This window comes from Osmerus mordax, chromosome 3 (genome assembly GCF_038355195.1).
Source record: "Osmerus mordax isolate fOsmMor3 chromosome 3, fOsmMor3.pri, whole genome shotgun sequence".
Taxonomy (NCBI): Eukaryota; Metazoa; Chordata; class Actinopteri; order Osmeriformes; family Osmeridae; genus Osmerus; species Osmerus mordax.
The window spans coordinates 19,297,182-19,324,577 of NC_090052.1; the positions used below are offsets into that span (position 1 = coordinate 19,297,182).

The 27,396-nt window shown below is 52.0% G+C and overlaps 1 protein-coding gene across 3 annotated transcripts in view; it reads right to left on the reverse strand.

Moving 5' to 3' along the window:
* Positions 1–23,283, reverse strand: part of tanc2a (tetratricopeptide repeat, ankyrin repeat and coiled-coil containing 2a) — a 46,485-nt gene extending 23,202 nt beyond the window's left edge. For 2 of the 3 annotated variants that reach the window (XM_067232825.1, XM_067232824.1), the window contains exons 1-2: positions 23,218–23,283; positions 13,259–13,441 (exon numbers count right to left, since the gene is read on the reverse strand). In XM_067232825.1, the coding sequence (XP_067088926.1) occupies positions 13,259–13,441; positions 23,218–23,281 (247 nt within the window). In that variant the 5' untranslated portion in view covers positions 23,282–23,283. Of the gene's footprint in view, positions 1–13,258; positions 13,442–18,645; positions 18,738–23,217 lie in introns of those variants that run through there. The other variant, XM_067232826.1, reaches the window with a different exon arrangement.
* Positions 23,284–27,396: the final 4,113 nt, after the last annotated feature.

A 27,396-nucleotide genomic window follows, 5' to 3' on the forward strand; every position in this document is an offset into this window, starting at 1 on the left:
GTACACACTAGTTGTTGCTGAGCATGGTGTTTCCAGCCAAAGATGGATGTGTATGGGCTTATAGTATAAGATAAATGTTTCATGAGAGCAGAACATGGCTCCCAGCAGCATCCTGTAATCCACTAGTAGGATGATTGATCTTCATATTCATGTATTCTCTCCTGACCCAAATATGCCAACTGTACAACTCCAAGCCAGTAAGATTGAAAAAAAACCCCAGCCCAAAACATCCCTCTCTTTCAGATCTCAGGGGTGAACATATGGTCGAGTCTCTCACTAGAAGGTAGACAAAGGAGCCCAAACTTTATCGCCAGTCTCCTTCAACAGCACAAAAGGTGTCCTGTACACACTTCCGCATGCAATGTAGTATTATGGTGATCTCTCTCTCTCTCTCTCTCTCTCTCTCTCTCTCTCTCTCTCTCTCTCTCTCTCTCTCTCTGTCTCTCTCTCTCTCTCTCTCTGTCACTCTCTCTCTCTGTCACTCTCTCTCTCTGTCACTCTCTCTCTCTCTCTCTCTCTCTCTCTGTCACTCTCTCTCTCTGTCACTCTCTCTCTCTGTCACTCTCTCTCTCTCTGTCTCTCTCTCTCTCTCTGTCTCTCTCTCTCTCTCTCTCTCTCTCTCTCTCTCTGTCACTCTCTCTCTCTGTCACTCTCTGCTCTCTCTGTCTCTCTCTCTCTCTCTCTCTCTCTCTCTCTCTCTACTCTCTCTCTCTCTGTCTCTCTCTCTCTCTCTCTCTCTCTCTCTGTCACTCTCTCTCTCTGTCACTCTCTCTCTCTCTCTGTCTCTCTCTCTCTCTCTCTCTCTCTCTCTCTCTCTCTCTCTCCCTGCTGAATATCACCCTGTTAAAAAGGAACAATACTGTAGATGGTAGTCATGGTAACTATCAGAGCAGTATGGAATGTGTGGCTGGTTGTGTTCCCCTCTCTGTTTTTTATACAGTTGTTTTCCATTCCTCTTCCGCCAGCTCATTGTTTCTTTCGACTTGTTCTCTCTGCCCCCCGATCCCCGCTCTCCCTTCATGTTACTCTCTTTGGTTCCATCTCTCTCTCCCTCTCCCCCCCCCACACTCTCTCTCTCTCTGTCTCTCTTTCTCTCTGGCGGTCGTGTACTCTTTGTCTGTGCTCCTCCAGCAGGCTCTCTGTCAGGGCTGACAGCCTGTAATTACGGCTGGATCCCTGGGCTGACACCATTAAACACAGCAAAGCTCTGCATGGCACATGGCGGCAGAATGTTCCGGATCAGATGGGCCTGTTCCGAGGTTCAGACCCAGACACTAGGACATTCTTCAGCTCTGAGGAAACCAGGATACTGACTGACACAGACACACACACACCTTCCGGGGAAAAAGGAAAGAGGGAGACAGAGACTGACAATAAACAGGTCAGACTAGCTGCGGGATGCTGAAGACTTTGGAGAGGGGGGAGTGGGGAGTTGTGGTAAGGGTGACGACATAAAGGGGTAAGAAGGTGAAGGGGGGATGAGTTAATGGTGAGGAGGTGAAGAGGTGAAGAGGTGAAGAGGTAAAGGGGGTGAGGAGGTATGGCTGGGGAGGGGGCTAAAAGTGAGGGGCGAGTTATGGAAGTGGGTTGATTTACAACCAACATGTTATCTCTGTTTGAATGACCCCTGACCTCTGACTCTCTTACTGCCAAAACAAACATCCAGTGGCTCACATCCCAGGAGCCGATGCTTTCAGGGGGTTCAGCCTCGGCGGGAATCAAACCAACAACCAGCTCTTGCACGTGACCCACAAGCAAAGTTCCTCGATAGATTCAAGTAACAACCCGAAGGCCCGGACCTGGAGTTCAGAGTCCAGCTGGACCCAGACCAGCGTGTTCACTGGGTCACGACACACAGTTGTGTGAGCTGTGTTCCTCCGTCACCTGTAGGAACCGGCTCCTCTCCAAGCGGAGCCATAACACAGGGAGCGTCTCCACAGCTCACATGCTCATCTCGTTGGGCTCCGAGTTACAAGCCTCGGGGGAGCCCTCGTAAACCGATTCCCCCAGAGCCTGGCTCTTCGCCCCCTCTCCCCCCTCACTCTCTCTCTCTCTCCCTCCCCCTCATCCCAGAAGGCTTTGCAGTTTTAACAGGGGAAGGTTCCCGTAAAAGACTCCTGTTGTGTCGTACTCTTGTTTACCAAGAGGCGGGGGGGGGAAACAACATTATCACAGCGAGGGAGCGGAAGTGTCACGTCAACTGTCTCACGGCACACGGAGGTCTCGTAAAAACACCAGCCGCTGTTCCTATTGGCTGACAGGGGGGTTTGACTGACAGTACCCACTGAATGCACACGACGGGAGAGAAGAGATTTCACCACGGATAGTTAGTCTGGTAAACAATCCTGGTCCAGAGTGGACAATCCTGTAGACTGGTGCGCACAGCCGAGTATAAATCTGGGACCTTCTTATGTTATGTTCCACCATCCTGACTCATTCATGAGCCCCATTTTGCAAACCAAAGCCCTTAGGAATGGAGTCTCCCAGTGCCAAGGCCAGCAGTGACATACAGCCTTTTCAAACCACATAGAGAAAGAAGCTGACACTGCAGTGAAATATGACCCCCCCCCCTCACCCCCCCCCCCTCCTCAACACCACACAGCCTCAGCTCCAGGATTTGATGGCTGCACAATGCTGACTGACTGACGCAGTATAGAAACCTTCATCTAAAAATGTCGTGATCATTCCTGCGGGGTCTGACGCAAGGTTTCCACGCCCCCCGGGGTTTAGCCTGACTAGCTCTGCCCTCTGACCACACACCAGAAACAACTCAGCGTCTACAGAGCCGACACACTGAGGAGGTGTGAGATCCACATGCACAGGAGGGACTGTGTGAACTGGATAGGGGCTCAGGCAAAGCCCTGACTGGTTCTGATGGATCAGACAGTTATCCAGTCAGTCAATCCGTCAGTTAATCAGTCAACTAGCCAGTTACTCAGTCAGTCAGTCAGCCAACCAGTCAGTTCATCAGACAGACTGAACATGCAATCACAAACTCCCGTTAGCGCTGAGCTCTTAAAAGTACATGTCCGAAAATAAGTCTGCAAGCTGGTTTGAGTTAGCAGGGCCAAGCAGAGCAGCTACAAAGGTTTCTGAGGGCTGACTGGTGTGTGTTTGACAGAGAGTGTGTGTGTTCAAGACCATGTGTTTACCTACGCGAGTGTGCGTATATTCTTTAGTGCATGCGTGTGTGTGTGTGTGTTTGTGTGTGCGTGCGTGCAAGTGTTTATGTGTAGTGGTGGTGTAGTGGAGACACAGAGCTCAGATGAATGACAGGGTGCTAGTCCATATGGGAGGATCAGAATAACACCTTCCACCCAGGCTCCAGGGCTGGTTGCTATCTCTGCCACATTTCAAATCCAACCCCACTGTTTCTCAATTCTACTCAAGGCTACCTTGTCTCTTCCAGAAGGATCTTAACTATTCCGTTTGTGTCTCAACAGTCATCTCCAGTCAAGGTCCCTCTGCCTCTATTCTTCTCTCTCTCCTTCCCTCTCTCTCGTCTCTCGCCCAGTCTCAGACACACAGCCTGCCCTCTGGCAGACAGACAATGCTACCAGACTATGAGAACTATAAAGGGGTAACTCTGTAGCATCAACTGTAGTTTTTTTTTTTTTTGTGCCAGGAGACCCCCTAGGGAAGTGAACCACCCAGTAACAGATACAGAGAAAAAGGAGGATTGACATGCTTCACAGTATACACAGACTATCTCACGGATACAGAAGGTATAGAAGGAGACACAGAGGTGTCCCCCCCCCCCCGGCCACTTTACATTCTTTCATCTCCTCTCCATCTCTTCACCTCCTCTTCCCTTCATCCTCACCTCCATCTTCTTCTCCTCCTCTCACCGGTTCCCCCCTCTCTCCTGTGCCGTCAGGACAACCGGCACCGGGATCTAAGGTAGCGTCGCGAGACAAGCAGCACACATCCAATAGCAACCTCCGCAGTACCGAGGAGGCGTGGCCGACTCTCCTCGCAACGGCGCCGCCACCGCAAGCGTTCTCTCCGGGTCGTAGGCCAAACCTCTGTTGCCGCAAGGTCCTCCTCGTTCTGGCGGGCCGAGCGCATGCCGGGATCGCGGAGGCGCCGCAGTCCATGATAGGCCGACAGAGTCCTCCGGCCAGGCTGGGGTCAGAGACGCCGAGGCAGCCGGGAGGAGGCAGACAGAGGAGAGGGCTGGTGCGATGCTGGAGACGATGCGCTCCCATCCAGTGATCACATGGAAAATGAGCTGGGAGCGTCTTCCTGGTTCTTTTTCCCTCTCTCGGAGCGAGGACGGAGGGACGGAGGAGGGGGGGGAGGGAGACAAGGAGAGAGAGGAGTGGAGAGGCGAGGTCTGGGCCAGTGGTTAGGTTTTTCTGCAGGGCTTCAGAGAAACCACTGGCTGGCGAAGACTTCAACAGAAACCATACGCAGTCTGAAGACACAGAGTCCAAAACGCCGCAGAGCGGGGGGGGGAAAGGAGAGAGGGACAGGAGGAGGGAGGGAGGCAGGCCTGCCAGAAACCACCAAACTCACTGAGCGACCTCAGCATTGCAGAGTTTCTGGATGAAATGGTGCTGTAAAAAGTAAGGAGGCGTGACACACACGCAGACACACGCAGACACACGCGTTCACTCGCTAAAACAAAACTTGGCTGACTGAGGGGGTCTTACCGGAACAGTGCATATCCAGGTCAGTATCGTTGGCATAAGGAGAGCGGAGCACGGGGAGGTCAAGATGGGAGGAACCCCCCTCCAAAAATGGTTCCTTCCACAAGGAAACATACACACTGTTACACAGCCACAAAGAGAGAGAGAATGGGCAAGGAGCCACACAGAGAGGTAACCACTGACAAAATGAGAATGAGAGAGAGCGCGGAGAAGACTGAAGACTAGAAGACAGATGGTAATGCTTATGGGGAGTGTGTCAGCCCAGGACGGGGGGGGTTGGGTCGGGTTACACTGTTGTTGGGTCACAGACACTGGGACGGTCAAACGGGGGGTCAGGGGTCATCGCCCCCTGACCCCTCCCACGTCTCCTGAGGCTTGTCTGAGGAGCGAGGAGGGGTGTTGGTGCGTGTGTGTGTGTGCGTGTGGGGAGAAGGTCAAAGTAGCTTATGTTTCCGTTTTTTCCTCAGACAGCCAGGCTGTCAGTGAGATCCATCTGACTGTCTGTGTCTACGTTTCCCAGTGTTGTCAGTGATATTGTTTATGCTGTTGCTTGTGCTGTTGCTTGTGTTCCTTAAAGCTCAAGTGTCACACACGCACAAACACACACACGTATCCTAATATCTTACAAGTTACCAAAACATGAGTGCAGAGAAGGTTCATGACTCAATCATACAACCCTATAAACTAGTGAGAGAAAATGCTCCATTGTTGAGCATTTGAGTGTAAACACAAGTGTAAGGTTGTTGTTGAGACAAAGCCAGCCCTTTCAGACTAAGGGCCCAGACAACATAAACTAAAAAGGAGTAGCAGAGTTTCTCAGCCCAAGGGCGGAAGACACAACACAAAAGGAATAATTGGGACGCATAAAACTTGTTAAGTGAAATGTTTGAGACAGCCGATGGTGGCGAAAGCTGAATGCGTTCCATGAATTGTGGCTCTGGGAACAAAAGGAATCGAGCTCCACAGTAAAACATGTCTGGCTTGCTGACTGGGGAACAGAGAGGGGGGAAGAGTGCCCACACACTGACAAGAATAGATCCAGCCGAACCTTCCAAGCACTCTGGGGCCTTTGTTTGCCTTTCCCGATGTGGGGATGCCGAGATTCCACTTTCAGAGCGGGACCGACTCAGTCAACAGGCCCTACGTAGGGATCCAGCTCGTGATCGAAACGAACGCTTCCTAAAAATCCTCGGTGTCGGCACGCGTTCTCCTGTTACTGCCCCTGGCTCCGGCCAGACACAGCTTGCATCCTTCATCCAGCAACTCTGGAGCTCTTGCGGCCCGGCAGACGAAGAGCTCGGCCAGGGAACGGGGAGGGCAGGCGGGCTGTTTCAGAGGCGCAGGCCAGCCTGGTCTTGGGGAGAGGTGAGGGGGGGGTTGGTGTTGGAGACGCAGGCTCTGGAGAGAGCCGAGCTCCACACTCCCTGTCTGGCCTGTGGGGAGACTATTTCCGAGTCACGGCAGCCATGTCCCAGGAGGAGAAACACTCAAGCTGCGCCCCAAGAAAAGAAACACACGACAGAGACGCGACGAGAATAGGCTCAGTTTCATCTTTAGTCTTCCAGTGGTGTCCAGGAAAGTCACAATCCCTCACCAGAAAGACACAGCCAGACCTAAATGTCCCAGACGTGCAATTCTAGTTCCACAACTCCCTTTTTTGAACCCACTGACGGTATGTGAATCACTGTGGAGAACGTGACAGCAGAAAAGACAAGATTGAGCTGCACGGGAAGGAGACAAGCGATTCTGACATGAACTTGTGTCATCCAGAAACTTCCAGCAGTGCTGTTGGTATGTTGCTGTGTGAACTCTCTGGAAGTCTCTGGAGGCTGAGTGCAGCTCCAGGGCATACGCCTCCACTCTCTACCTGTCTGCAGGGGAGTGACGGGCTGTCGATGCTGCCGTGGGGGGTAAATCACAGTGCTGCTCACCCCCACTGGGAGGGACTTCTGAGAACACGGAGAGAGAAATCAAACAGGAGACCAAGACAGAGAGGTACAAGGAGAGAAACAAAAACAGAGAGAGAAAGAGACAGAGGGAGGGAGGGAGCGAGCGAGCGAAAGAGGGAGGGAGGGAGGGAGGGAGGGAGGGAGGGAGGGAGGGAGGGAGGGAGGGAGGGAGGGAGGGAGAGAGCGAAAGAGAGAGCGAAAGAGAGAGCAAGAGAGAGAGAGAGAGAGAGAGAGAGAGAGAGAGAGAGAGAGAGAGGAGAGAGAGAGAGAGAGAGAGAGAGAGAGATGGAGAGAGATATCGATAGAAAAAGAGAGAGAGAGGGAAGAGGAGGGAAGAAGTACAAGAGAGAAGAAGTTGGGATGGGTATATCTGGGACGGAGCTGTCCTGCTCGGAGCACACGCAAGCCATCAAAGGAAGAAGAAAAAAGGGAGCGGTTTCAAGGTCCCTCGCTGTGGCTGAGTTCACGCAGCACGGGGAGAAGTTGGGGGAGCTGGAAGACTTCAGAGAACTAACTGGAAGTTGAAGGGAGCAAAGCCAGGTCAGCGTCTTCACAACATTTCCATTTGCAGCGAGTAAAAGGGCCAATTCAGTGGAGTATCAACATCGTTCAGCATCCTTATCACTTCCCTTCTCGGCCTGTACGGCTGCCTGTTCCCACCAAATCTGAAGTGGCACAAACCTTGTCGCTGTCGCCTTCCATGACACGTACGACGTGTCATGGAAGGCATCCTGTCCCCTTGACGAAAGCCCGGGCAGAGTGAGCGCGGCGTGTGAACGTGACCTGTCACTCCGTCTTCATCATCCTCAACAGGCTGCTTGTCCTCCTCCCGTGGAACATCTAAACCATCACTTAACACTGCTAGTAGAGCTGGACATCCAGCACAGTGGAACGCAGAGCCCGATGTCATCGCGTTGACACAAACATTTGTTAAGATGCAGGATTTGGTTATTTATATATATAAAAAAGCAACTTGTGCAGCATGCGGTGCTGTAAAACGCCCACGTTGCTGTAAAACCCAGTGGTGCAAAGCTCAGACAGCCAAAGCAGGAGCTTTACAACTCTTCCGGTATGAGACCGTTCAGATGTAAACTTATCAGAGCTGTCTCTGCATGGAGGACAACACAGTCTGGATATCAATGTAGAAATACACAGGAAGGAACGTGAGAGGCAGGGAATTTAACGGTTCCGTGTTTATTCAAGTGTTGAAGAAGAAAGCAGATGTCAGATGTGACATTTCCCTACAGCGGCACTTTTACTGTTAGTGTCCTGTGAGGGAGGGACCCTCTGTCACCATGATAGATTCACTAATCCCACTAACCAGATTACATAATCAGAAATATGTCAGCAGAACTGCAGCACGCACAGAAGGGCAGAGTTGTGAGCCAGTTGGGTGTGTGTGGGGGTGTGCGTGTGTGCGCACTTGCTTTGAAAAATCCATATCATATCCCAGCATTAGGAGTCTTGCGCTAATCAATCACGACAAGCAGTTTAGGCATGAAGCACACACATCTAACCTATCCTTCTCTCCCACACCCACCCAACTGACCTCTAGCCTTGACGCAGCAACACGCAGGCCCTTCACACTCCATTAGCCAGTCATTAAGGTAGAGCGGGGGGGCAGGGAAGGCAGGGCAGGGCCTCTATGTCATGTCGCTCCTCACCAAGGTCATCCATCAGACTGCCTGACCAACCAGGGTCAAGCCCAGCCCAGCTCCACTCCCAGCCCGGCCCAGGCCTGATCTCCCCCCAGACAGAAGGCTTGTGTGCCTCAACACAGCGATGACTCCAGTAAACACACGGCATACTGTGTGAGGGCAGCTCGTTATTATACAATTAGCTGCCATGCTCAGCCAGGGTGACTTACAGGAGTCGTTTTGACCAGAGGTAACAACACTGGTTGGTCCCATTATAGGGCCATTACAGTGGCTATGGCCTGTAGGGGACAATGAAGCACTTCTGTTAACCCACACCACAGAGCTTGGTAGAGGGCATTATAATCAGACAGAGTGGCCGCTGAGACACAGAACCTTCCAGAACAAGACCAGGCTCCATCCTCTCTTGTTGGCCTACAGTAAAAGATTACGGGAATCAGATGCTGATTTTGAGCGTGTGTGTGTGTGTGTGTTCTATGACAGCTGCCCGTTTCCCTGAGCATCACTTCCTACGCTGGTATCCTGTTATGTAAGTGGTTTCCATGGCAACCCAGCCACATAGGAGAGAGTGTCCCAAAGTTGCCATGATCACCCACGTGGACTTCTGATTGGCTCTCCCTCCCTCTGGGGGATTTCCCAAGGAAACACACCTGAAGCTTGAGTGGTGGCTCTCTGACTGCTCATTGGCTAATGCATCTCTGGCTGGCGATTGGCTGGTGAGGGATAGAACCACAGGGCACCTTCCCACACAGAACATCATGTCACAGCGACCCACACACAGCTGTCCATTACTTACATGCCGACACTTCTGTAAAACACACACATACGCACGCATTCACGACACAGAGCAGCCTGAAAATATAGCACCCTGTCTTTAGTCATGTTATAAAAACTGCAACAAAAGAAATATACAAAAAAAAACAACATTTGAAAGTAAAGAGAACAAAGTTCACAAAAAAAATATAAAATTCGATGTATAAAGATTCTGAAGCTAAATTGATAGATCGATAGATAGAACGAGAGAGAGAGAGCGCAAGAGAGAAAGAGGAGATGTAAAAAGAAAAATAGCGTCCCAACCGTTGTAGTAAATCCTTCCTCCAGTGAACCTGAGCAGAGATCAGTTCCAAACAAGCCTGCTGTGTCGTTCTGTACGCGGTGAAGACGAGCGATGCCACGGGAGCTGAAGAAACACGTTTCCACCGAAAACTATCTTCAGAACTGATCATTTCCTCCCCTCTCTCTCCTCCCCCTCTCTATAGCCACGACATATCCCTGATGACTGGTGATGAATGCATCCAGGGAGGATGAGAGAGGGATAAAGTGAACGAGAGAGGATGAGAGAGAGTGAAAGAGAGAGGATGAGAGAGAGATTGAGAGATCGAGAGAGGAAGCCAGGGAACTGACTAAGTAAGGGATGGAGAGAGGAAGAGGGGAGGTAGCGCTACTCCAATCACATGACGCCTCCCAGAATCCCCAGCTCGTGATGGAGGGAGCACGGAGGAGGAGAAAGACCGAGGTGGGAGTGGAGCTCCTCTCCTCCTCTGGGCCCCCGTGTCATCCCTCCATCCCCAGAGACAGATGGTGCATGTGCTCACAGCTCGTACATAGAAAACAAGACGCACAGGCGTTAGTGTGTGTTTCATCTGCAGGCTAAAACACACAGCGAGGAACTGATGGTATACCAAATGTTACAGTGAGGGCGGTTCAGAGCTGTTAGACCCGAGCTGACAAACACGGGAAACGCAGTCCTTCTGTTGTTATGGCAACACAGGTGACAGTGGCTGTGTGTGTGTGTGTGTGTGGACTGGAAAGTGTAAGCTGCAGTAATTAGAGGTATGGAGATGCTGATGGGATCAGCCAATGGTGTAAAAGGACAGAGGGGGTGGAGAGAGAGAGGGCGAAGGTCGTTAACATCAGCTTGGTTTATAATCTGGTTACTCTTTTTCTCTCTTCCTCTCTCCTTATCATTCCCGGTGTTATCTTAGTGGGCCTCGTGAGATTGTATCTCTAGTGTGTGTGTGTGTACGCATACCTGGGTTGGTGTGTGCTTGAGCAGTTGTCTTTGAGTGTGAGCGTATGTGTGTCCTTTTTTGTATGTGTGTGTATGCGTGCGTGTGCGTGTGTGTGTGTGTGTGTAGCAGCAGCAGCACTCAGACTGTCTACAGGTCAGGCCTATTGACTGCAGCCTGGATCCTAATTGAATCACCAGCACTACCGCTGCTCAAGACCCTATTGGATTAACCTAGACACTAACTGCACTAATGTAGCCACGCTCTCTTTCCCATCTCTCTCTTCTCCTCCTGCAAGGGGAAAGGGGAGCGAGCCCTTCCAGCCCAACCTGAATCTCAGCCACCAAACCTCTTGGTTGACTACATTCTCCTCACACTGTGTATTCTACGTCAGGGAGCGACCATTCCAAGGTTGAACAAGTGATAATAGACAGATCCATCAATCACATAGTGTGTGTGTGTGTGGGTGTGTGTGTGGGTGTGTCAGATGTGAGATGAGGCTACAGAGACAGGCAGTGTGATTTATGTCGCGGGGTCATCTTCATCTGTCAGGGGTCAGGGGTCACCAGCCAGGCTAGGGAACAAGCTGCCTTATTAATGCGTTTGTGCGCGTATATGTGTCTGGTGTCCGTGTGCGTGTTGAGGTGGGACATGAAACACAACATAAAATACAACATTGCACAGCTTTTGGTGTCAAATCATCTGTTTGGCTTAACAAGGTTGTGCTTAACAACAGCACCGACCCCAGACACTGTTAGAGGCTGATGAATGACCTAACTAACCCAATAGCGTCAAGACTATTTCACAACATTCCAAATGTCAGACAATACAGTACTATATATAGGAATGTGTATGTTCAACACAAACTCTTAGTTAGCTAGTAGAACCTAATGCTATGAGTGATAGGGCTTTGCCGTTAAGCAAGCATGTTTATGAGCTAACTAAACAAAGATTGATCAAATTGTGCAATGCTGAACAAAGCTAAACCAACACAGTCCCCTCTCAGGTCTGTGTCAGTTGTCATCACCCAGAATGAGCCCATGTGGAATGTGAACCAGAGTCAAACACAAAGAGAAAAGGTCTCAGTCTCATTCTACACACAATAGAACATGTAGAAAACATAACTGGTCAACACTTTACATTAAAGTACATTGAAGTGACAAAATTACCAAAAGTTACCAAAATGCCCATTTACAACATCCCTTACACCTCTCACCCATACAGAGCCATCTTACACTTTTATAATAACCTTAACCTATACAATTTAATTGCATAACAATAATGTACCTACAGTGTTACTGTAGGTGTTCCTATGTAGTTACATGGTACGTAACCTAGTATAAATTGTTGCCCAGAACTGAGTTTATAGTGTAACAATGTTGTTCACATGATGTCACACACACACACACGCACACACACAGAATAAGAGAGTGAGTAAGCAAGAGAGAGAGCGAGAGGGATACTGAGAAAGATGGGCAGATAGAGGGAGAGAGAATCAGGGTTAAAGAGAAAAAAAGACACAGAGACATACAGCCATACAGATAAAAAAGCCATACAGACGAGAGACGTCAAAGCCTCTATTCTGAGGCCGTGTCTGCGCGGGACACAAACCTGTGACACATCCCTACACAATGCTGTCTGACCTTCACGCGCATTGTGACAGCATTATGACAGCATTGTGACAGCATTGTGACAGTATCACATCAACATAAACCCACTGTCACAACTTCAGTCCGTCCTGTGAACAGGGGAGGACAAAGAAGAGGACCTTTGTGAAGAGAAGAATGTAAGTCCTCGCCCCCTGGTGGCCGGCACCGAGACTGATCTCTGTTCACGCCCAGCCTACTGAATGAACCAGCCAGCTTCTCCTGAAGAGGATTTGCCCCCCCCCCCCTTAGGCTAGTCATCCAAACAAGTCGACATTCTCTAAAGCTGCTGGGAGAAGTGACACTCTTGTGAGGGAAAGTTGGTGCATTAAAAACTAGAGATAAACTGAATCCCTACCTTTCGCATGCAAGCTAAATCCCAAGCTCGGCTAGGCTAGCTGTAGATAGGGAGGTGTGAGTGATTCTAAGCTATCTCCCTCATACACATTACCAAACACCTACACACACCGCGCTCTGTCCAACTCTCACACACCAGACCCCATCGCGCTGGAAAGGCTTTAAAATGTACACGGATGCCTCTCGCTTACACACACACACACACACACCTTTTGGACAACCCTGAACACTCTTTCCATCCTAACAGCACACACACATACACAAACGAACACACATCATATCCCTCTCACCTACTCGCACTGGCTTGTAGTGTTCAATTATCTCACATACAATTTCTGTGTGTGTGCAGTTGATATACTGGCACCCAGTGAGGGGGGTCCATTGCCCATCTTCCCGCCCCCTGGGGTGCCTTCAAAGGGTCCTAATAAAGCCTCCACAGGGAGGGGGAACCTCAGGGCTGGCACCATGCTGGCACCATGCCCGCGGGGGGCGGATCCTCACATCAACAGCTCTCGTATCTCCAGTCCTATGAGAGGGCCCCTCTGGGGGACTGTTAATCAGAGGTGTCCTTTAGCGAGCCACCGAAGCAGCCCGGAGGAACCAAGGTCTTATCTAAACCACCGAAGCTGCTGTAGGTGTGCCTATGGGAACGCAGTGTGTCCGCGTGCTGCTGTAGACGATGTATCCTACTCGACTGTTCAGTTGTATAGGGCCCCTCAGCTGGGGGAAGATCTGAGAACAGTCAACCGTGTCATGTCTGCATTCATCTCCAGGCTCAGGCAGGTCTTATCTGACCTAGGATCAGTGGTTAAGAATCTCCAGTCCCCTTGACGCCCATGGAAAGTGACTCCCCCCCCTGTGGAACACTTCCTTCGATCCGATCCCCTTTATCAAACCCCAAGAAAAACTATAGTGGGTTGTGCTGTTCGGATCCCTAAACCGACAACCCTAGTCTTAGGGGGGAGAGTGAGGGGTGTTCGGTCCGCGTACCTGGCATTCTCTTGGTGGGCTGCAGCCTCATGTTGATGGCCTGGTGGGAGAGGAGCGGCGAGGAGGGCAGGGAGCGTGACACGCCCTCCATGATGCGGATGTGCTGCATGCCCTCCGTTACCGGGAGAGGAGGCACGCCGTAGTCCCCCTCAAACAGCCCGTCACTCTCTGTAGAGCTGCCGCCTGCGGGACACACACACACACACACACACACAGACACACACACACAGACACACACACACACACAGACACACACAGACACACACACACACACGCACGCACACACACACGCACACACACACACACAGGAGTTAGCGTCACTAATCATACACATGAGCCATAGATCCTTGTCAGCGAGGCACTTTAACAGTGAGACGTGCAGTGAAAAGATCTGTCATTACGTGTCACACAAACGCGGTCTGAAATACACAGTACACACACACATGGGTACAGAAGCGCACACACACACACTCCTGTCGCATTGAGATAATAGCCCACAACCGATCCTGTTGTGGGCCACGTCAACACCTCGAGGTGCAGGACCAGATGAGGTTTCACACAGCCAGCTGGTGTAGCTCTGACGCTGTCGCCATGCTGGGGATGGACGCCTCCATTTTGTGTCTTCAGACAAGCAAGCAGCCTGACGAAGACCAGACCAGTCCAGGGGAGGGCAAACCCTGATAAGACAAGTCCCGGAGCAGATACACTCCGGGCTAATGTCACACGTACAGGGGGAATGTTTCCAGTGGACCAAAGCAGGACCCGGACTACTACTACTAATATTATTGAAGAAGCCTCACAGGGGAAGAAGCGCACATGTGCAGACTGGAGTTAGTATGTCTGGCCACTCCCAGACCTTCTCTTCCCAACACAGATAATCCCTAGCCGGCTCCTCTGCAGCTGAGCTCGAGGTGCCTCACAGGGAAACAGCAGAGAATAGGATGGGCTCATAATGTTTGCCATCTACCAGGAAGTCACTCGCTGGCATGTGTCATGTCTCGACGCCCTCGCCTCTTCCCTGGCTGGGACGTAAGGCGAGGAACACGGGACGTGACACAACACCAGGTGACACCTACTGTCACACATTGTTGCGGGGCACGAGAGATGACACGACACCGTGTCAAACTGGCAGGCCAGGTGACAGGCTCTGCAGCTGCAGCAACACCTCACCTCTCAGGGTATATTAGACTGGGGGGCTGTCACACACACACACACACACAGGGAGAGGGAAGACTAAACGTAACCCTACATAGACACACACATGACAGAGAGACACACACATGCACACACAAACACGAGACACGCTTTGAAAAGACAGAGTGTTTTGTTCTGTCGATGTGTTCGGTACCTGAATCCTTGGTTACGATTAAGAAGCTTTCATGGCAGCAGAAGCCAGGTTAGACTGAAGGTCACTTTCATCAACACACTTTCATCAACACACTTACATCAACACACTTACACTGCTGTCTGTATATAGGAAAGCTTAACACTTTCAACTCCACACATTCGACACCCACTGCACCCACACGAGATGACAGACAGGTGATGGTATATAGAGGGAGGTGAGGGAGGGCTTAATAGCTACACAGCCTTGAGGTCATCAAATTATATAAACTGGTCTGGCTCCAAACTGTCAGGGCCGTTCCAGTGGACCGAGGCTTCGGAGCTCAATCCTTCAACAGCTTCTAGAACATTCCTCCCCAAACAAGCAGTGCTGTCTCTGTAGTCTCTGTAGTCACGCAGGAATGCCGATGGGATTTAGGAAGAAATGGTACGGTAAGATTCAACACACGCGCGCGCGCACGGACGCACACACACACACACACACACACACGCAGTCACACACAGGGTTGTGCGTCAGATGGCGTCAGACAGGAAGCAGCTCTGCTGAGCTCGTCTACCGCTAGGCTGTACAACAACAGATGGTCCGGCAGGACACACGGGAAGCTCCACACAGGGGAAGACGACATGTGGGGAGTGTGTCACTGTGTGCGTGTGCGCGTGTGTCACTGTGTGTGTGTGCGCGTGTGTCACTGTGTGTGTGTGCGCGTGTGTCACTGCGTGTGTGTGTGTAGGTTCATTGTGATTCTGTGTGGGTATGGCATCGATCGCGAGCTGTAGTGGATGGTCATAAACGTGTGTTGAAATGCCTTTACCAACAAGCTACAGTAAATAAACGGTGCGCGTGCTGCGGGTGAAACGGCACAGTCGCCTAACCTGTGCCCCCAGCTATACACACCCCCAGCAGTCCCAGGATCAACGGCCCCCGCCTCGGAGCCTCGCTGACTTCCCTGGGCGGGGCCCCTTTGATCAAGACCACCCAAACGGCACGTCAGGAGATAAGAGGACCGTGCCGTGTGAGAGAGAGAGGGGGGGGTTAGGGGTGGGACTGTGAGGCGTTTCCTGTCGCTGTGGGGAGATCAAAGAGAGTGGCGGGTGTGTCAGGCCTCGGGGCGGAGCAGGGAGGAGGGGAGCTGAGCTGAGAGGTAAAAGCTCAGTTCTCCTGCTGATGGGGAATCCACTGGGTGATTAGTCACTTTCAATGACCTCTGAGAGCAACGGCACCTGTGCGTCTCTCACGCAAGCACGCACACACACTCGCACACACCATCAGACCCATCCACAGAGTGATAAACATCCTGGTATGTGTGAACAGTGATGTAGAGCAGTAGAATTTACGTACAGCACCTCCCTGGCTGCTCACCTCATCAGAAAGCACTCCAGTAAATCTGATCTGTGATCTGCTGAGTGTCCTTGAGACTGAAATGGAGCGGAGGACAGCAGCCTACATCACTCATTACCCTGCTGGCCTGCCCAGGCTGCACACTCCATCACTACAGGCTTGGAGAGGAGGGAGAGGAGGGGGCGGAGGGGGACGAAGAGAGCGAAGATGAGGAAGAGAGGAAGGAGGAGGAAGTGGAGGAGGAAAGTCTGGAGTGACAAGCTTGCTGCCCTTCTACAATCATTATTCAACCAGCCTGAACCAAGTACAGGATGTTAGCAGCATCTTAGCATGCTAATTCATTCCCTTTACCAGCTGGAGTTGGCTTACTCCAATCCCCCTAAACAGGCCCCCCAGATACCAGGCCCCCAGGCACCAACCACCAGCAACTGATGTCGGCTGGTGCCTCTGCACCTATTAGTGCTGCAGTCACCCCCTGGGAGGAGGGGAGGACAGGAGGAGAGGAGCAGTGGATGAGGAATGGATGAGGAGGAGAGTAGGAGAGGATGAGGAGCGGAGGAGGAGAGCGGGAGAGTATGAGGAGCGGAGGAGGAGAGCGGGAGAGGATGAGGAGCGGAGGAGGAAAGCGGGAGAGGATGAGGAGCGGAGGAGGAGAGCGGGAGAGGATGAGGAGCGGAGGAGGAGAGTGGGAGAGGATGAGGAGCGGAGGAGGAGAGCGGGAGAGGATGAGGAGCGGAGGAGGAGAGCGGGAGAGGATGAGGAGCGGAGGAGGAGAGCGGGAGAGGATGAGGAGCGGAGGAGGAGAGCGGGAGAGGATGAGGAGCGGAGGAGGAGCTCTCCGGGCGGTTGTAGCGTGAAGCCTGGCTACAGCACTGGGATCGCCCTGCTCATCAGGAGACAAGGCTGCATGATCCTGGGACTTTGGGGAGGAGAACAGAGGGATCTGTTGGGCCTCGGCCGATACAGGGACAGACAAGCCCCCGAAGCTAGAACAGATGACGTCAAATCCACCAAATCAAGTCCTCTCCACCGCCACAAGCCTGTACCGTAGTCGGATGCAACCATGTAGGGCTGTAATCCCCGGCCTCGCGGACTCACAAGAGAGGATGGCCACAACACAGCTACACACCGCCCCACACGCATTCCCATGACACAAGCAGCTGTCATGGGAACGGCCCCCGCCGCGCCCGCGAGTGCGACCAGGGAGAAATGTTGCGTCACAGCGATGGCTGCATGCCAGTACACCGTATGGTGTTCCAGTGTCCAAATCCACTCTCTCTGGGACCCAACTGTTTAGTTATGGTTCTGGCACGTGCTCACACACACACACACACACACACACACTGTAGGGATCAATAGTAACCCAGGCCTGACGTCGATGTGTGGACGCTCTCCATTGACAAGCAGTTCACTTAGGCTCCTTTAATGAGCCAATAAAGGATACATTTCCATCCAGGGATGGTGTCAGAGATGATGTACTTACAGACTGGGGGGCTTCAATAACCATAAATGTAGTGCTAGAACACTCTTAAAGGTGAACCGTATGTTTTAGTAACCTAACCTCAAACCCCTGTAAAGCCTGCGTGCGTGTGCGCGCGTGTGTGTGGGACAGGAGATTCTAGGGCGTAGTCTTGCATTGTTCACTACCCCAGCTCTCTAAATCACAGGCTGGACTGGCGAAGGTTGAAAGTGGGTGTGGGTGTGTGTGTGTGAGGGAAAGAGAGGGGGAGACAGAGAGAGCTAAAGAGAAAAAGGAGTACACTGTACATTGGGACATTATGAATAAGTAGGTAGATTTACCCCCCCTCAAAGAGAAAAGTTCATCAGATGACGTCGGTGGACCCAGACTAAAATAGAGATGAAACAACACGGGTGTCTAAACCTTCCAGGAACACAGGAACAGGGAGCCAGGCCGCTAGCTGGGGGGAGTGAGGGTACTGTACGTGCAGTATGCTCTGCGCTGAGCAGAGACAAGACTTGCATGATAAAGACTGAAACCATTCCTGCAGCCTCAGCAGTACCGTCCACGCTTGGGAGAGGAGAGCATTTTTTACCCGGCATCTGTGTACTGGAACTGTGCGATGGGCTATTATCTAACCCATCCGCCTCCAGCATAAACTCACCCATTGCCCACCTTCGCCATCCACCCACTGACTGGTCAATCACACACACACACACACACGCACACACACACACACACAGGTACACACTTTGATTCATGTCCTGTAGCACTGTGTCGCTGGTGAGGAGGGAGTGTCTCATTAGGCTGTGAGTGTAAATCAGCACAGATACAGAACAACACACATCCCCTTTGTCACACAGAGTGTCTCCGAAGCAGTTACACAGAATACTGCATCCCAATAACAACCCCTTCCATTGTGTTTTACTTGACAAGACAAATTGCTCACCGCTACCGTGGTGGATCTGAGATGTTGAAGGACGCCCTCCGCCCTCTTAGCTAACTCTTCAGCACTCCCCCCCCTCCCTGGTACTCTGACTCTCTCTCCTGGTACCCCAAACTCTCTCTCCTGGGCCCCTTACCCCGTCTTGATCCTTTAACCCCCTCCTTGGTCCACTAACCCCCTCCGCGGCCCCCTGTTCCTCTTCTCCCCTGACCCGAGCTTCCTTTTCACCTCCTACAGCCTCCTCCTTCCTCCTCCTTCCTCCTCCTCCTCCTTCCTCCCCCAGTCTCAGTAAGGCTCACCTTGGCGTGATCTCCCCCGCTGGTTAAATCCTGCAGCATGGTGAAACCCTGGACAGACGGAGCAGCGAGGAGCGAGCGGGCGAGCGAGCAGCCCTGTCGCACCAGAGAGCGGAGGCAGCGGACGAGAGAGAGGGAGGAAGTGGAGGAGAGCAGAGACCGAGCTAGAGGACAGTAAGGAGAGGTGGTACAGACTGAAAGAGAGCTGTCTGCAGTGTGGAAGCAGAGTGCCAGGTACTAGCGCATGCGCAGTAATGTGCACACACACGCTTATATACAGTACACACACACACACACACACAGGCACGCCGGCAAAGCGGATAGACTCGCCCTACTCCTCTCCCTTTCAATCACAGCTATTAAACTCCCTACTCCTTCCTTCCTTCTCTCTCTAAGATTTTTCTTGACGTTGCATCTTGTAAATGTATATATAGAGTGAGTGTGTGTGTGTGTGTGAGGGTGTTTGTGTGAGTGAGTGTGTATTCCAGACTGTAGCCATAGAGAAGCAGGCATCATTTCCAGCCAACCACTCTCTAATCGGCCACTGATGCAAAGGGAGATTTCACTAATGTTTCGAACCAGCTACTTTACACTGAAGGACCATAACACACACTGATCATGCGCTAATGGACTGCAATAATGTTTGTGAAACGGATAAGTAAAACAGACATTTACATCTGTCCATAAGGACACTCGGTGAGCCTGTTGAGCAAAAGCACAGAGTAGCAGAAAAACGACGTGTACACAGTGCTGTGAGGATTGCAAATGAAAGCGGCATCACAGGTATTGATAGCTGTCCAAATCAAAGCTGTTCTACACGGCTTCTTTCCTTCCTTCCAACTTCATCTCCCTCCACTTTCTATCCACTCTCCTCCTTATACTTCCTCCCACCTCTCTCCTCTCCATACCCCCCCCCCCCCATCCCTCTCCTCTCTAAACCTCCACCCCAGCTCCACCCCCCTCTTCTCTACCTTTACCTTCCAGTGACTACCGGGGAGGTGTTTATTAAAGTGAAATAAGTTACTGGTCTAATTTGAGACCGGTATTAGTCAGATGTGTGTGTGAGTGCAGAGATGTGTGCTTGGGTGTACGTGTGTGTGTGTTATCGTAGCGTGCATGCCTGGCTTCAGACTGCGAACACGGCGTGGCATGTATCCATGTGTGAGGAGAGAGGTCGCTGAGCGCGCAGGACGGGAGATGACACTGGCCTGCGGGGCTGCATCTCAACGAGGACAGGTTCACACGCGCAAGCTTACAGCTCAGCCTGTCACACACACACACACGTGCGTGCACACACACACCTTAGCCGACAAGCTTACTGATTCATCAGGAGAGAAAGAGAGGGTGAGTGAGCCAGTATCAGTGAGAGAGGGAGAGAGAGGGAGAGAGGGAGAGAGAGAGAGAGAGAGAGAGAGAGAGAGAGAGAGAGAGAGAGAGAGAGAGAGAGAGAGAGAGAGAGAGAGAGAGAGAGAGAGAGAGAGAGAGAGAGAGAGAGAGCAAGAGAAGGTATACAGATTACATAAACCCATTGTTGAATATGCTACCTGTCTACTAAATCATGCCTGGGCATCATGGAAGGGCTGGGATTACTGCCTAGTAACCGAGCCTCCCCTCCTCCCCTCACAGCAGCGATGATCCCATCCACTGTCGACCCCACAGCTTCCTTACATAACACTTGGCTCAGCGCCTGATTGGTCGTGCCCGCCTGAGCCGCTACGTTTGATTGGATTTCATCACCGCTGTAGATGGAAAGGCCAGCAATTAGTAGGAAGTGCTGGGCCTGACCCAGCTTTTTGTGTGTGTGTATATGTGTGTGTGGGTTTGCATGTATGTGTGAGTGTGCGTATATTGCAATGGCTTTGAATGACACACACGTGAACACACACTTTCTTTATCTCTCTTGGTCTGGTTCCATCATCCTCTTTCAAGGTTGGATCCCTACAAGCTGCTTAGCTCTACAGCACAGGTCCCTTGGCAGCTCTCTGCAGGTGTATGTGTGTGTGTGTGTGTGTTTCCGTAACCAAATCTCTTCAGCAGAGCAGAGCTTAGGTGGTGTGGCTGCAGAGACAGAAGAAAGCACTCCTCCCTAACACGTCAAAGAGGACTGCCTCTAAAAGCTACCAATCTATTGCCCAGTCCATACCTCCCCCCCCCTTCTCCCTCCAGCTCTTCTGCAGCCTGCACTGTGACTGTCACATGAGGCCAGCAAAACTATCTTGTAAACCTGAAGGAAATGAAGCCTTAAAAAATGGCCTTGGCCGTAATTTACTGGAACATTACCAGCAGTGGCTCATCCTTGTGAGCAGTGCTGGGCTTGTCTGTTGCCACCCCGCCTCTTGTTTCTGAACAGAGGACAGGCAGGAAGGCTGGGGCCGGCTCCAGTAAACAACAACATCTGACTTACCCTCTGCACATGTGTTATGGCATGCCGTGAATGTTTACCACAGTGGGTGAGTGTCTGTGTGTGTCTGAGGATTGATCAGGGTGGGATTGCGTTCTTACAATGCACCACTATAGTACTATACAACCCCCCCTCTCCCCCTCCCTCTCCCCGCTCCAGTCTCACAACAGTCAGAGCAGACAGACAGCTGATTCCTTTCAGGATAGTTGAGGACACTGTCCCGGGTTCTAACCTTCCATCTCAACAGTGTTCTCACACTTCCTGGTGTGGAGTGACATCATCGTAGTCTGCTCGGCAACCGGCTGGTCGTCCAGACCTGATTTATTGCTAACATGTGCTGCTGTGCAGATCTGGGCTCCAGTGGAGTGGTGTATAGACTACGAGAACATAACATAGGGGTTTGAGGTGGGGGGGGGGTGGCAGGGGGAGGGACCAAAATACTGCATCTGGAAGAGGAGATTGGAGAAAAAGACGCAAGAGAAAGACACAAGGTGGAAAAAAGAAAAGATGAGCGTCATAAATGCTTCACCATAACTGGTGGGGGTCTGACCATAAACATGACAGGACTGAAAGAGATATCGCATTCCAGAGAAATAAAAAAGGAGTAAAAGGAGGCGGCGAGGACAGGAGAGGGCGGGAGAGGCTGCTGCAACCCTACTGCTGTGGATTCAACAGCTAATTGACTGGTACTATTTCTGGAAATACCCTGTGTTCCGATCAAAAACTGGTGATGATTGAGCCCTGAATTCTCATAAGGGAAAATTTGAAGACAATGTCAAATATAACACAGAGACACACACACACACACACCAACTCCAAATTAGGCCACATGGCACCATTTCAACAGCATTTTGGCATACTTTTCTCCCTCGCACACTTGATCGATGTCCTTTGACAGTTTTTCATTACATGAAACAGTGCTGTGTGCCAGTTGAAAAACTTCTCCTTGGGCCCCTGTAACTTACGAGCCTTCAATAGCACACAGTTGTAGAATGTTGTGGCCCTTAATAACCCTAGACAGGCCTCAATAGCCCTCTGTGGGCCTTTAGCCCACTGTGGTGGGTCAGGACAGAGGCCGAAGTGAGGGAATCTCACCTGACCTAGAGAGCAGATACCACAAGCTTTTAGCTCTCAATCAACATAACTACCCTGGTAGAAGGCTCTGGAAGGTGGAGGCCATAGAGGCTGGGCTGAGGTGGACGGGGTGCTCTGAATAGCTGTCTGTTTGCGGAATCAGGCCTCTGGTAAGTTTGGCTGACAGCAGTGTGTACACACACACACACACACACACACACTGAGAAAGGTAAATAGACCCAGGAGGGGGAACTCTAAGCGCTCATATTAGGAGCAAAAACAAACAACTGCCAACGAGTAGTACAAATCGGCCAAAAACAACTGCCAACGAGTAGTACAAATCGGCCAAACAAACATGTGTGCAGTACACAAGCACATACACACAGACGACAGACATGACAACGTGTCAGGGGCAAACAGAGAAGGTCTCCGCTGCCAGTAAACAGATGCTCTGGTTACAGCACTAGACTAAAGATGGGGCCCTAGCTCAGCTTACCCCAGTGAAACTGTGGGACAGAATAAAAGTCAGCAGTAAAGTCTAACCTTGGTCAGACAAGGGCAGTTAGAGAACATTGTAATGCAGGGTTATGTGAAGTATAAACTAACGTCAGGAGACAACCGTCCTCCGGTTTCATGAGGTCTTTGGGAGATTCAGGGATGCGTTCAGGATTCCAAAGCGTTCCGGACTGTTCCGAGAAAGAGCAACGCTGCAGGACATGCTCGGAATTAGAGAGGAGGTGAGACCAGCCCCGTTCTAGGACGCTTCTGTCTGAGAGAGTTCAGAACGTCCCTTGCTTGGGAAGCATATTTAGAGTGGAAGAGAGCCAGCTGCTTCTCTTCGGAGGCGGCGCTTCACGCCTTTGCCGCGGATGTGTGACACGTGCGGCACGGCTCCCCCGGAGGCTCTGGCGTTGCCGCGGAAGCGCTGGCATGTCATTCTCACCTCCGTCTCGACGTCACACTGTTTCTCGCCTCGCCTGGTCACATGGGCAAGTAGAGGCTGGAGACCAGGGAGTGGGCGTGGCTTGAGAGGAGCGACTAACCAGGGCGTCATAGGAGCACACACACACACACACTCACGCCCTCGCCAGGGTACTCACCACTGTTGCGGTTCTTCCGGTTGGACTTGCCGCCCAGCAGCATCTTCAAGCTGTTTCTGAACATGGCTGCTCTGCTCTGCTCAGGCTAGGGACACACCTGAGGAGAAGAGACACCAGACAGTCAGGCTACTAACCACCAGTACAGCCAGCCAATCGCTTCAGCTGGGAGGGTAACCTGTAAGGGGAGGAGGGGGGGTCGTGTTCATATGGAAATAAATATCATGCCATGTTTGGTGTCTTCTTCGTGACTAGGGCAAATCCCCTGCTTCTTATGGGAGATCATTCCACAGCTTTGACAGTCAGAGGGGTGAACAGAGGGGGGGGGGGGGGGGGGGGGGGGGGGAGCATGCAGGGACAATCCCTCCGTATTCATGTGCAGCCTGTAATTATAGTACGGAAGATCGCTCATGAGACTGGTCATGCTACACAGACTCTTTTCCTGCAGTTAACCTTCACACGTTTGTGAACCCAAGTGTATACCGTGAATCTCATGTCATCCTTGGCGTTCTCTTTCTTGCAAAACGCATCCTGCTAAAGACAACAGGAAGGCGCAATGATCTCTGAACAAAGGAGCTGGAAAGGCGGTCTAGCTGCAAGTGTACAGACACTCACACTGTCACTTTCTCAGGAGTCTTCAGTCATGTTCCCCTGTTGGCTCTTGGAATCCTCCTCTGCTATCCCCTTCATTGGAAACAAGGCACGACTCTACTAAGCGTCACCAAACTAAAATCTGGAACGTGTTGGGCCAGCTTGTGTATTTTTACTCTAATCATTATGAAGATTGGATCAGCCTTTCACTGGCTTCTCCCCCAGCTCCCTACAGAGGCTGTAATGTCCTCAGCCCTCACACATAGGACCCAGACACAGAGGCACACACTGGGACCTTGTGCTGATCCGAGCCCTCCACACACCCACACACACACTCACACCTCCACTCTACAAGCACAAGGCATCTGGCCACAGATAGGTTGTTGTTTGTCCAAAGTCCTGTGCTGCTAATGGAGTCAATTAGCAACTGGATTAGAGTGTTCCCGACATCTGAGAAAAACCAGAGAGAGAGAGAGGGGGGGGGGGGGGGGGGAGTGAAGGGGAGGGAGGGAGGAAAGTCAGAGAAAGATCCGCGTTCTTTAGCCTGTCTGTGTGTGTATGTTGTCGGTGGTGGAAGTAGCAGTGTGGTGCTGTAGCCTAGAGGAGCAGATGGTCCATGTTAAAGCAGGAGAATGACTCAGCCAGACAACACTGGGCCCTGTGGCTTCTACCCCTGGCTGCCTGCTAACAAACAGCCTCGACACAGAGCAGCCAGCAGGACGCTCTGCGGCCCCCTGCCTCGCCTCGCCTTTTAACATCCTCTCCTTTCTTCTCTCGGGCCCCCACCTGTAGCCTCTCTCTCTCTCTATTGGCCCTCCTCCTCTTCCCTTCGATTTCTCGTACTTTCTTTTCCTGCGTTTTTCTCTTTCTTCCTTCCATCCCTTGCTGTCCTCATTTGGACTCGGGTCTTTGTTGTTGCGTACCAGCAATTTGTTTACCCCCCCCGCCCCCCTCCCCACCACACACACGCACAAACACTCTGCCATTCTCCCTCTCTCACTCTCTCTCCCTCCCTTCTTTCCCTCCTCCCTGTCTCTCTTTCCTCTCCCGCGTCTGTTTCTACCTCTCTCGCTCCCTCTCGTTTCCATCCGTCCGCCCCTCTCTCCTCCCTCTCCCCCTCCTTCTCTCCGGCCCAGGCCAGTGGGGGTCTGCGGCCGTCACCTGACCACACAACCCCCAGTGATGTTTCCTGGAAACCAACAGCTTCTTTCGGCACCCCTCCCCCCTCCCCTCCCCCTCCCAACCCCAAATCCTTAAACCAAACCCCTCTGTTCCAGAAACACACATGCACATGGGCACGCACACACACCCCTCTAGAGTGACGTGGCAGGAGGAGAAAATAAAGACCCTCAGCCTCATTTCACTCTCCCAGCTGGAGATGACTCCTCTAATCTGCTCCACATATCCCAGCACTGAACTACTACCACTCTACTCTGTCTCTCTCTCTCTCTCCCTCTCTCCCTCCCTCCCTCCTCCCTCCCTCCCTCCCTCCCTCCCTCCCTCCCTCCCTCCCTCCCTCCCTCCCCTCCCTCCCTCCCTCCCTCCCTCCCTCCCTCCCTCCCTCCCTCCCTCCCTCCCTCCCTCTCCCCCCCCCCTTCGCTTTCTGCCTAGAAAACAACCCCTCGCTGCAAATACATCAGCAAGCCAGATGAGGACTAAAGGCACACCAAGGTTGGTGATTGAAACAAAGACAGACGCTCTGAGTCTGTGGGTCCCCAGCCACGCCCCGTCCGGACGCACACATCCCCACCAGCCTTGTACAGCACCATCAGCTTCAGTACCAGGCACAGGGCTAGTCCCTCCATCCCCCCCACCAATCACCCAGGCACGAACATCCCAACTCCACCTCTAACTCGTGGACGGATTTATCTGCGTCAACCGCGATCCCCGAGATTCAATCACCTCAATTCATCCTGTGCCGTTAAACAGAGTCATCTCTCCTATTGTCGCTGACATTCTCCCGGTGTACCTGGGAGAGCGGATCTCTGGGCTGCTGGGTGGAGGAGAGGCCTGCAGTCAGTCTGCCCTGTAGCGACCTGTGTTTACACTGTACGTGATAGCAGGGAACCTGATCTGGGGGCCCTCTGCCCCACTCTGGCCCAGGTAGCTGTCAGGCCTGCTGCTGTCAGGACCAGCACCGATGGGAAACAGATGGGGCACAGAAGACAGGCAGTGGATTCCAGATATACAGTCTTTTCATGGTTGTTAATGTTATGTATTTTTCTCATGGGGGTATATATATCACTTTGCCTCCAGTGATTCAGCACTCTCACCCCCTTCAGATAACAAATCAAACCTAACTGATCTGGGGTTTTTTTCAAATTGTGCGTATGTGGGGTGCGTTTGGATGGAACCTGTCCAGAATATTCAGGTTGGGCTTTTCGGAACACCAAAAGCTGAACTTCAAGCTACGAAATCAAGCCAACGTCTGTGTAAACAACTTTAACAACAGAACAGGGTACATTTCAACCCTTCAGAACCACACAGAAGCCATTCTTGGACAGCCATCCTTCTATGCTGAAGAGAACTAGTATCTGTATTCTGTAGTTAAGTACTCAAGCTTAGACATACAACAGTGTGTCCTGTGTCAGCCATAAGTATGCACATTAACCTTTCTCTCCTTCTCTTTCCGTTCCTCTCTCTCTCTCTCTCTCCCCTCCCCCCTCTCTCTCTCTCTCTCTCTCCCCCCCTCTCTCTCTCTCTCTCTCTCTCTCCCCTCACCCCTCTCTCTCTCTCCCCCCCCCCCTCTCTCTGTCTCTCTCTCTCTCTCTCCCCTCCCCCCCCTCTCTCTCTCTCTCCCCCCCCCCCTCTCTCTCTCTCTCTCTCTACTCTTCACGTCTGAGGGGACAGGGCCATTTGCTGGAGCGTGGTGCTGTGTAATTAATAAGCCAGGGATTGCCGTGGCAACGGAGACGGTGACCTTACACGGTAGCGTAGTGCCGAACGGCGTCTAATGTCTAACTGCGTCAGCAGAAACACGGGCCAGGGTCGGGACCTATCAGAAATGAGGGCCATCGTCGGCACGGTGATAGGGGAGGAGGGAGGAAGATGTGAGGGGGAATACTGATGACACTGTGTAGCTGTGGGCTGGTGTTCTATCCTAGATACTAAACATGCCCTCATGTATTTCCTCCTTAAGGTCATTTTAGGGGACAGCTATATGAACGCCTATGTTAGCCCTTTACGAAGGCCCGTATGTTAACCCTATGAAGGCCTATGTTAACCCTATGAAGGCCCGTATGTTAACCTTATATGAAGACCTTTGGGGTAACCCTATATGCAGCCTTACATGATGGGCTGTATGATAGGCCTCTACAGTTCACCTAAACCATGATGGAAGGAGTGCGCACGTGTTTGTTTGTGGGAGTGCTTCCCTAAAAGCTCTGCAACGCTGCATCCCAGTGCCGACAGGGCAGATGTGAGGCATATGCTCCTGCTCCTGAGAGGTGGGGAGAGTCCCCCTACCCCTCCCCAGGTGGGCGGGCCGCTCATCTGCTCTCTCCTCTCCCTGACTTTGGGAGCCGGGCCAAACCAAACTGTGTCACCATGGCGGGGAGGGGCGCGCAGGGGGGGGGGTTTAGGAAGGTAATG